This window comes from Pleuronectes platessa, chromosome 2 (genome assembly GCF_947347685.1).
Source record: "Pleuronectes platessa chromosome 2, fPlePla1.1, whole genome shotgun sequence".
Classification (NCBI taxonomy): Eukaryota; Metazoa; Chordata; class Actinopteri; order Pleuronectiformes; family Pleuronectidae; genus Pleuronectes; species Pleuronectes platessa.
Window position 1 is genome coordinate 5,853,918 of NC_070627.1, and position 10,812 is coordinate 5,864,729.

The 10,812-nt window shown below is 44.6% G+C and overlaps 2 protein-coding genes and 1 long non-coding RNA gene across 3 annotated transcripts; 1 reads left to right on the plus strand and 2 right to left on the minus strand.

Moving 5' to 3' along the window:
* Nucleotides 1–814: 814 nt before the first annotated feature.
* Nucleotides 815–1,756, minus strand: LOC128448306 (olfactory receptor class A-like protein 1). The gene has a single exon (XM_053430900.1). The coding sequence runs from the start codon at nt 1,754–1,756 to the stop codon at nt 815–817; it is 942 nt and encodes a 313-aa protein (XP_053286875.1).
* A 4,959-nt stretch (nt 1,757–6,715) lies between these two features.
* LOC128458210 (olfactory receptor class A-like protein 1) lies at nt 6,716–7,681 on the plus strand. The gene has a single exon (XM_053442965.1). It carries the CDS (start codon nt 6,716–6,718, stop codon nt 7,679–7,681), a length of 966 nt encoding a protein of 321 aa, XP_053298940.1.
* A 512-nt stretch (nt 7,682–8,193) lies between these two features.
* Nucleotides 8,194–9,434, minus strand: LOC128458855 (uncharacterized). Its single transcript, XR_008342067.1, has 2 exons — nt 9,273–9,434; nt 8,194–8,894 (listed from the first exon to the last, which is right to left on the minus strand). It is a non-coding gene; the product is annotated as an uncharacterized LOC128458855 (long non-coding RNA).
* Between the last annotated feature and the right edge of the window lie 1,378 nt (nt 9,435–10,812).

Consider the following 10,812-nt stretch of genomic DNA (forward strand, 5'->3'; position numbering starts at 1 on the left):
CTTAAGATGAAAACATCCCTTATGAATATTTTACAATATTAAATACTTATCTTGGATCTGTTGATCAAGCTGCCCTATAATATTGTGATTTATACAATGATGGAAAAGGTAGACACCAACCCTAATAAGATTTCGAGAACATTTTCTTGCCTTCACATGGTCAGTGTTGTAATTACCTTCTGAAACATAATTCATGAAAAGATTTGCTCCACACCTAACTGTCTGAAATTAGTTAGAAATAAGTGTCAGAAATATTTTTCAGATGGATAAATTCCAAATCCTAATGTCAATGTATGTTTAACCGTCAAATTTTAAGGGTTGAAAATAACTGTACCAGACTTTAAAGCTAAAACTGATTCTTGACACATTAAAACCCACAACTTTCCCTGAAACACTGTCAAAGACATGTCAGTGCTTGTGGTTTTATCTTTCCTCAAATAGCATTTTGCTCAATCATTTTGTCACAAATAAATACAAAGAAAAGCAACAGTTTCTCACAACTAAGAAACTAGATGATGTTGCCTTTGTTGCTTGACGTTGAGAACTCTGTGTTTTTTTGTTGCTGCCATACAAAATGACCACAAACTACAGAGAGTTCAGTTCAGACACCTGTGCATTTATGATTCAGATGAAAATATACACTCAAAAGACGACAACACTGCAGACACTTGTCTTTGTTACTTTCTAAAAGGTCCACCACTCAGCTAAATGACAGTCATCTGTGCACAAGTGCTCAAAATGATAACGTCTGAGAGAACAACTCTGCCGCTGCCCTGCAGGTGCGTCAACAGCCTGTCAGGACAGAGAAGTGGAGTCATTTGTCATTCGACTCCTGAGTGTCCGCTGATGGCTGCTCCCGCTCCGATGCACATATGATCTTGGCCTTGACCTTCTTGTTGGAAGACATGATGAAGTAGGGGCTGAGAAAGGCGTAGCAGGAGGAGAAGAACACCCTCATGTCAGCCACCACCGGTGACACCTTGGCCACCGTCAGCATGTAGATCCAGATCACGTTATCGATCCCGAAGAAGACCACGTACAGAACCACCAGGGTGATCACCGTTTTGGCCGCTCGGGTCTCCGCTCCACCGCCGTGAGAACGACGGATCCCTCTCACCTTGCGGCTGTGGTGATGGAGAAGCACCAGGATGTAGCCGCTGGAGCCCAACATGAGGGCGACAAACGCAAAATCCCTCACAGAGACAGCCACCCCGTTGATCACGTAGGACAGGTGGTCTCTGAAGTCCACATGACAGAAGCCCAGGTTGAGGGTAAAGGCGGGGACAGTGCCGTTACGTGGCGCCATGGAGAAGAACGGGGCTGCGATGCATACGGCCATGTTGAGGAGCCACAGCCCTGCAAAGGTTGGGAGGACCAGGGAGGGAAGTGCAGGCTTCAACCTGGACAAACGGGGCCCAGCGGGGGCGATGGTCACTGCCTGAAACACACTGAGCATGCAGGTGATGCATACCGACAGAGCCCGCCCAATGCGGTAGGTGTAGATCACCACCTTGCAGCCCCCGTCGTTCAGCAGATGCCTCAGCCCGAACACGGTCATGGTCTGAGGGACGCAGCGGGTCAGCAGCAGCATCAGGTTGGCAAAGGCCAGGTGGCACAGGATCATGTCCACGGGAAGGAGCTTGGTTTCGGTGTAGATGATGTGGCCGTAAGCCAGCAGCACCACGGCGTTCCCCAGGATGCCCATCCCTGTTTGCAAGAGGAAGGAGACCCCTTTGATGGTCACACACAGATCCATGACATCACAGGCCTGCAGCGGTCGTGATCGGCAAAGTAGACAGAGAATCAAATCTGTTACAAACAGGCAGCAACAAAACAAAAAACCTTGATGTAACAAGATGTTCTCTCAGTGAAAATGATGCTAACCTGACGTCGTGGAAGAAAAGTAAAGCCTGATGAGCGTTACCTGTTTAATACCCTGTGTAATTACGATTTATAGTCTATGTCGCCCCTTGAGACCATCGGCCAACATTGCAGAGTTCAGCCCAGTTTGGCAAATTAAAATAACACATTAAATCTGAGATGGTCTCAGAGGGCAAGGGCTGCCAGGGAATTCAGTACCACTGCAGGATACACACAACTTTTCAAGTCTGACTTAAACCAATACAACAATAATCAGGTGCACACATTTGCAGCATGGAAACCTTTTTCCATGCTGTAATCATTCCTCCTCAACAGAGGAGGGGGAGAAGATCTGCAGTCCTTGTTCTGCAAAGTTCATTTGATGGCCTCATATCATATTTTAATATGATGTGAGGCTTCAGCCATCTGGGTTGAATAAATCACACCAGCGTCTTCCACAGCTACAGCAGTTAAATTATGAAATTCCCTCTTTGTGTTTCCTTGACAATGTTTCTGTGCTGAGCTGCAGCAGATGGTTTGTAACACAGGTACTAAAAAATGACTTGATTTGATGAACTCAGAATGCTGAACTTAGGAAAAAGCTTAGGAACATTTAGTTTTGCACAGGACAAGGACAGTGGAGTTTTTCCTCCATCACCTCCACTGCTATGATTAACCCTCTTTCTGGTTTTAAACGGTAAAAGTCACAACAGGAAAGTGTAGAAACGCAGAGAGGAACTTAAGCAATACAATAAGGAAACATCACAAATCTATATATACACACATGCTGTTACAAGTCCAAGCTGAGAGAACTGTACATGTGCCGGAGGTGAATCAACAGATTTTCACCCTCTCAGACCAAACTCCGGAAACAGACATTTTCAGGACCAGTGTGAACGGGAGAAATAATTACAGGAAGCATCAGTTTCTGAAAAAGTGAACCAACATTTCAGATTTTATGTGACATCCTAATTAACTTGAAAATATTCCCTTTTATTTCAAGGGAGAGAACTATGTCACACTTCAAGGACCAGCTTAATAGGTGTAATAAATTAGAGTGGGTTCTGGTTTAGAGTCAGATGCAGAAGCACAGGTGTGACGTGAAACTTTCAAACAAATGTGGCATGAGTTTGCAGAGCCCCCTCTTTTTTTTCAATATGAATCATGATTCTCCCGACCAAGCATTTCAGATTAGTTTTTAATGTTGGGAAAACTTTCATCAGTGATAAAAAAGTTACTGAGATAAAATACGATAAAACATAAGTGAACTCTAAACTTCCTCCAGCTGCTAGGTTTCTTTGGACAAGGAAAAACACGTCAGTCTTCTGAATTGTTATAATGCTAAATTACCCCGTGGAGTTACACAAGAAAACAAAAAGAGTTAGACAACCCCTACGGAGACGACAGTGTGAGGTTAATATTGATGCACAATGGGCCTGATGATGCCTTGAATGAGTCATCAGGAGGCTTTAACGTGCACAGCTGGTGCTTCTAGTGCACGCTCCCTGCCTCCTCCATGTCCTGGGAGCGTGTTAACAGACACAGAGGAGCGAGACAATTAGCAATATAACAAAACGTGTCTGTACTAATTGGGGGCACAGGGACGAGCGGCTATTATTCATTAATGTTCTTGACTCTCGGTGCTGACGTGTGCTCGAGCAGATCTTTATAACATGTGCACTGCAGCATCTACTGTGGCTGTCAAGTTAAAAATCAACGCATCGGACAGGAATAATCTATTTTGTGGCAGAACTCAGATTGTGAGCGGGTGCATTGGTGTTTGATGAGCATCATGAGGCGTGTTATTTCCCTGTGTGTTTATAACATGTTTACAAGTTCAGAGAGCTCATTAAAAAGGCAAGTTCAAGCATGTCCTCCTCAGGGGAAGTCATCATGTACAATGTGCTGCAAGATTCTTAAAGGAGACTTCCCCCTCTGGACACTATTCATTTAGTCTGTTACGAACAGAAGATGTAAATAGTTTTTCCCACATTACACTAATTAAATGTATGTATTTTCAATAACTGATTCAATCAAAAATAACAATTATTATAATTATCTTACATTAGGACACTACAACCAGAATATTCAATCCAGTTTGCTGTTTATATGCAACTTAAATGAGCTCAGAGAAATTTCACTTTTTAACCTTTTTCTACTTCAAATATGTTAAACGTCTCTGGCTGGTGAAGAGAGAATATTCAGTTCACTTCTCACTGTGCCAGTTAAGCTGTCCCACAGCAAAATGTGTGATTTAAGAAGCTTTTGGCTCAGCAGACGCTCACTCTGACGCTGACAGGCCTCACTCTCTTCATCTGTTTTTGAAGGGAGGAGGAGGAGGAGGAGGAGGAGGAGGAGGAGGAGGGGTGGTGGGGGGGTGGCAAACGTGACGTCTCACGACTTTAGATTTGATTTGTCTTTTGGCTTTGTCTGTGATAGGTTCACTTCAAACTCCGAGAAAACGTATCCGTCAATTATTTAAACTGCTTATGCTTTTTCCATCATTAGAGTCTCCAGTTAGCCTAACACCTATCTGCATGTGTTTGGACCGTGGGAGGAAGTCAAACCAGGATTCAAACCAGGAACCATCTTGCTGTGAGCCAACTAACCACTGCACCACTTGATAACTTAGGTATCTTGATATTGTTCAAACACGAAGACAAAGTAAAGGTTTCATTCATAACGCTCAATGGATGCACTTTCATTCCTTTTGCCGATGACATCAAGTCGACAGAGACATTTAGGAACCTGTCCGCACATCCTGCTTTCTCTGTTGTTTCAATAAAATGTATCGTGAAGACATCAGGTCAGGTCGGTTTCACTTAGACAGCAAAAAAATGTCAAATCACAACCTTTATACGATGAAGCCTATGTCCTTAAACCACTGATTTGTACAAGGAGAAGAAACAACCTAGGAAGAGCAGCAGAGAGAGGGATCCCTCCTCTGAACTAAAGGTCATATATCCACTTGATAAACTGGAATCGCACTCAGTAGAGCGCAATACCTCCGCCAAGGCCCAACCCTCCCCTTAAATTCACTCGAGCTGCACCACATTGCAGACACACATAGATGTCAGTCCCCTTATTATGCCTGACTTGTTTCATAAAGATCCATGAATGATTCCCTCTGGAAATGTTGAAAATAACAACAACAACAACAACTAAAAAAATGTATCCACCTCTTTGTTTGGATCAGCACCGACGTTTGATTGGTTCTTTCTTGAGCAATTCTTTAAATCCTTCCGCCAAGTTCTGCAGGATTACATTGAGTAGTTTCTGTGTAATCCTGCTGAAACACACACAAACAAAACATAAACAAAACAGCAAAATCCCACTAAAGTAAACAGACATATAAAACCAATGCATCGTTATGTAAAACAAATGCAAGAGGAAAGTACAAATGTGAAAATGCAAGATAAGTGGTAACTGAACCAGCATCGCTATCGGTACCAACATACAGAGCTCGGCCTGATGAGCCTATTGTACATGCAGCTAATCTCATTAAGGTCATATTGTAGAATTACAAGAGAGGTTGCTGTTAATTTCAGTGGAGGACGTGTCTCGCCGTGCTCCTGTGAGAAATGGTCTTAATACTCATTACAGAGTCCCCTGCTGTGGGACATGTTGCAGTTAAATCACGCGGCCCACCCACACTGATTCGCCCTCACAACATCCTCACGGTTTAGCTTTATTTCCATTTTAAGGAGTTTTATTGCTGCGGATGAATTATGCAATCATAAATCGGATGCTCTGTCGGGCTCTACAGATGAAACTGCAGGTGATCGATCACACCCGACTTCCTCTGTGTTTTACTGTGTGTCAGGTTTCTCCACTGGAGGACACTGTGGTGTTGGTGTCTGACGGACCGCTCTCTTTTAAGGCTGGCGTTTCGAAAATTTATTTCAGAAATAAATAAAAACTTTAGTGCTTAATTGGAGGAATTTTTTTTTTTTAATAGTCTCCACTTGGTGAAATGGTGACACTGAGAAATGGTTTTAATCTCTTTTTTGTGGGAATAAACATGAAGCTAATTGATATCATCTGTTAATTAACACCTTTTTTCACAGTCCTCCGGTTGGATCTATGTTTCTCCCTGTCGGTAAATCCAAACACAGCTTTCTCTGTGTTATCCCGTCGGTGTGAAACCCAGCGAGGGGACAGAGGCAGTCATCTGAATTGATCTCAAGTAATTGGAGGCTGAGGGAAGAGAAGTCAATGGACCGTACGAAGCAGATCCAACAGCCGTCACCTGTTTGCAGGTATAAGAGCACAAACAAGTCGACGGCTTCAGGAGAGAGGGATCGGGGACAAGGTCCAGCTCAGACCTCTCGACTGCAGGTGAGTGGGTGACCTTTATTTCTCTTATGTCATTTTGAATGTGAGGTTTCGTTTAATATTCAATGAAGATAAGAAATGATGACTTGAATGCACTTCCACTAGTAAAGGCCTAGATTGTATGTTGCATCATAATTATTTGCATTTGTAAATTTTTCTATTAACTGTCTGTATCTTTACTATTATTACCACACACACACACACACACAAACACACACACACACACACACACACACACACACACACACACACACACACACATATACTCATGGCCTTTTTTGCATTTGTTTTTTAAACATTTAGATGTTTTTCAACATTTTTCTTACCAAGGAATTTTTTGGGGATCTTGATTTTTTTTAAATCTTCACATTTAGGGAACAGATCTTTGAAGTTTGTGAGATTTCCGCTTGGTTGAATTTAAGGGGACAGTTGGCCCTTGGGTTATGTGGTATGCGTTCTACTGAGTGAAATTGTAGTTATTGATTGAATCTTTTATTTCCTTCTCTCTGTCCCTGCAGGAATGTCATCAGAAATCTTTGTTCGTGGGATGCTCTATCTATCCCTCACTGTCGTTGGCGTGCCGGGTAACGCTGCAGTCATCCTGGCGTTCCTCCTGCTGCTGCACCAGGAGAACCGGCTCCTCCCAGCAGACGCCATCGTCCTACATCTGGCCAGTGTGAACCTGCTGGTGGTGGGCGTCCGCTGTCTGCTGGAGACCCTGGCCTCCTTCTCCCTGGCCAGCGTCTTCAGCGATACAGGCTGTAAAGCTGTGATCTTTGTCTACAGGACGTCGCGCTCCCTCTCCATCTGGCTCACCTTCGTCCTGAGCGCCTACCAGTGCCTGAGCATCGCCCCTCCCGGGTCACACTGGGCCTCCGCCCGTGCCTTGGTCGCCCGCTATCTGGGCTGGCTGTTCTTTTTCCTCTGGCTCCTCAACACCTGCATGAGCTCGGCAGCCATTCTCTTCTCCTTTGGAAAACAGAATAACTCCAGCCTCACAAACCACGGCATTAATGTACAATTCTGTTACGTGCGCTTCCCCTCAAAACTGTCCAAAGACGCCAACGGGGCAGCGCAGGTGGGCAGGGACGTGGTGCCCATGGCCCTCATGACCCTTGCCAGTCTGACCATCCTGGTGTTTCTTTACAAGCACAGCCGGCAGGTGAAAGGACTGCGCAGCAGCAGAGGCGGAGGTGGAGGGGGCGGTGGGGCCGAGCAGCGGGCCGCCAAAGCCGTGGTGGCGCTGGTGACCCTGTATGTGGTCCTCTATGGGGTAGATAATGGGTTTTGGGTGTACACTCTCACTGTGAGACAGACCATGGAGTCCTCGCTGATCTCTGACTTGCGAATATTCTTCTCGTCGCTCTACGCAGCTCTAAGCCCCGTGGTCATAATTGCATCCAACAGGAAGGTGAATGGCAGGCTGAGGTGTGCGGTGCAGGAGAAGCCAGTCCAAGAGAGAGCCACGAGTCTGTCTACCATGTGAAGCCCAGAGCTGCAGGGGCGGTGATACAGACTGAAACCTGAGCCTTCTGTCTGTGTATTATACAGGTTAAATTATGTTTTCATCTGTAATGTAGCTCATAACAATGATGCTTTTTCTTCATAGCTATTAAAACATTTCCCTTATGAGACTCTCCTGACAGATTGAGAAATAACCTGTGATCACCTGTAGCCTGGGATGACGTGTTGTGCCTGTGTGCAGGAGGGAACCTATTGTCTCACTGACTATAATTAAGCAGGGAAACTGTCATAACAACCCTGTTACTTAACACTGCTCTGTGTGAACCTCTGCTTATCTGGCACCATCTTGCTTCATTTGTTTATTCGTTATGTTTCCCTCCACCTTAATTGGGTGGATGAATTATAGCGGGGGTGACTCAGGGCCCAGTGTAGCTGTCAGATGATCTCCAGCTCCCCCATTCAAGATAATTACGGCTTTGAAAAGAATTTTGGAAATGTCCCGTGCTAATGTCACAGGTTAATTTCCCCTCAGGGTGTTGGTTAAAAACTGCATTTTATTTTTACAGAAGAAAAGATGTAAAACAAATTCATTATTCAAAATTACTCATTACAGTTCAGACAATATATGAATGTATGGGTGCAGTCGCAACACGAGGAGACTTGAGGGACACAAACACGATTTGCAGTGGGTTTGGAAACTTGGGAATTCAGGAGTGATTATGTAGTTGCCGTGTCTCGGCGAGGCAAGGGCAGAAAGACGGAGTGAGGACACGAGAACGTCTCTGAGTGACAGCCTAAGAGACTTAAAGTGGGGCTGGCAGCACTCCGTGATCCTGCAGTAACTCTTAAGTGCAATCAGTGCAGCGGTTTTCAACTGCTGTCGCAATGCAGGTGAGGACAAGTCCCTCTTTCTGTGCTTGTGTAGAACTGTTGCATTCAACAACACCAGGTTGACATGAAAAGACAGCAGAGTCCAAAACGTTTTCTCACAGAGCAACATTCATCTTTATTTTCAAAAGTAAAGCTTTCGAAGGTAACGTGGTTTTTTCCTCCAGATGACAAATTCCATGTGTCTTACTCTTCACACCACTGAAATCTGATTGGCACATTACACAGACTCCGGTGGAATGAAGGATAGAATACATGGATGGTCTGATTAGAGCTTGCCGCCGGTGAGGAGTCGCTGGGACGCCTGACACGGATGATTCCCTTTGACGCGCTCTCTCCCTCAGCTTCTGTCGGGGAGGAGATGTGGCGGATTAGTTAAAAGACACAAATACATGAAAGACGGGTTCCAGCGGTGCACATGCTCCAGTCTCTGTCAATGCGAGCGCGAAGGGTGTGAAGGGCGTGCAGGGTGTGCCAGGCGGGCCTCTCCCTGCACAAGACAGGACCTGTTCTCACTGGTTCCCATCCTCCTGGAGTCTTTTGAGCCCGGTGAACACAGGGTGCTGTCGAACATGTAGAGACCAAAACCCACAGAAACACAACTCACCGTTACTGCCTTGCTCTCACATCCCCACCAACCTCCAGCTCACACATTCACCCCCCACCTCCCGAGACTTAATTCTGCACATAAGACAGAACTCGTCATAAATTCAACCTGAACTCACCTGCGTCAGAAGGTGGGATTCACCAAATGCACAATCTGGAAACACGAGAATCGAACCGGCAACTGAAATGAACCAACTCAATGAACCCATTAACACTTGTAGTTTGCAGTGGAGTGCACAAAAAGCCGTGGAGCCATCCGGAGTAGTCCATCCCTGCAGTGCCTGATGTCAGTCTGTTTACCTGCAGCAGGTACAGGTATTTTTGTCCTCGGGTTCCACCAATGGCAACGCAGCAGCCGGGTTAAACCTCGCCCCCTTTTCTGCCTCGGAGCCAGTCCACACCCTAATATAGCCTTTTCTTTTTAAACTCAGTAAATGCATGTTAGGCCACAACCCTCTCCTCCCCCGCAGAAAACTCTTCAAATTACACCAGCATCTACAACACAACAGCCACCTTGTAGTAGGAATTTGTTCTGTTTATACTGATTAAAGGGGAAAGTTGACAAGTGATGTGGTAATGTACAGAAAAGCACGAGTGATTATTGTAAACGACTCAATGATAATTCACTGTAAAATAATCTATCAATCCAGTCACGCTGAATCTTACTTTTCTTGACCAAAATACAACAAAGTTATTAATCCCATCAAAAAATCTTCTCTGTCACGTTTCTTTTCCCAGTAAAGAAGCGTTTTGAGTGACTGTGGCTACTGGAAAATAGTTATTTTTCACTGTGGGTGAAAATGTATCAGTAATAAGCACATCCTGTGGCACTTCCAAACCCCAAATTTTATGGAAATGACAGACATAATAAGCCCTTTTTAAGTTTGATGATACCGTCTTTGCTTTTTCTTCAAAGGGATGTTTCTTCAGGCGCGTTGTTTAGAGGATTTATTCCCTGTTTGAGTGGAGCTACTGATGGAGAACGCCACAGAAATTAGATTTACCTTTATGTAAATCAACTTATTCATTATTTTGAAAGTGCAGGACAGAAAGAAAATTCCATTGCAGAAGCATTTTGAATCCAATTCTGTGCCAGTTTAGTTTTTCTCCTGAGCAATAATGAAAAGAAAAGAATCCTTTTTACGAAAAAAGCCTTGTGCTCTAAACTCTACTTGGAGAACCTGCCAGGAGGTTACCTGAGTTTCACATGTTCTTTATAACGTTTTTCTGCAACTCTTAAGTCCTGGAGTTGTATGTGGGTCACTCACTTCCCTGCATCCACCCAGTTTAACTGATTCCCTCGGACAGGGAGCGTGCACGGACGTGTCTCGACTCGCCTGGAATGCTGCGCTGCACGTCAGCGAGGAGCAAGATGGTGGGAAGAAAATTTACTCAACTGGGGCGAAAGCTAGACCTGTTCTGTCTTGAGAGAACTGATTAGAAGCTGCTGTGTTGAAAAAAGGCACCTGGATTTAAAACAGCAGGTTCTGGAGAAAACTTGATTTTGATATAGTGGCAGAATATAAAAAAAGTTGTCAGACACTGCTGGAAATAAGCTTCTTTCCTTTCTTGCAGGGAGTTAAATGAGAAGATTGATCGCTTTTATTACTCTTCCACGATTATGTTGTTGGAGCCAGCAGCTGGTTTGCACAATGAGGA

Excerpts from the sequence above, each read along its gene's own strand:
- LOC128448306 (XM_053430900.1), bottom strand. The coding sequence starts at position 1,756 with ATGGATCTGTGTGTGACCATCAAAGGGGTCTCCTTCCTCTTGCAAACA.
- LOC128458210 (XM_053442965.1), top strand. The coding sequence starts at position 6,716 with ATGTCATCAGAAATCTTTGTTCGTGGGATGCTCTATCTATCCCTCACT.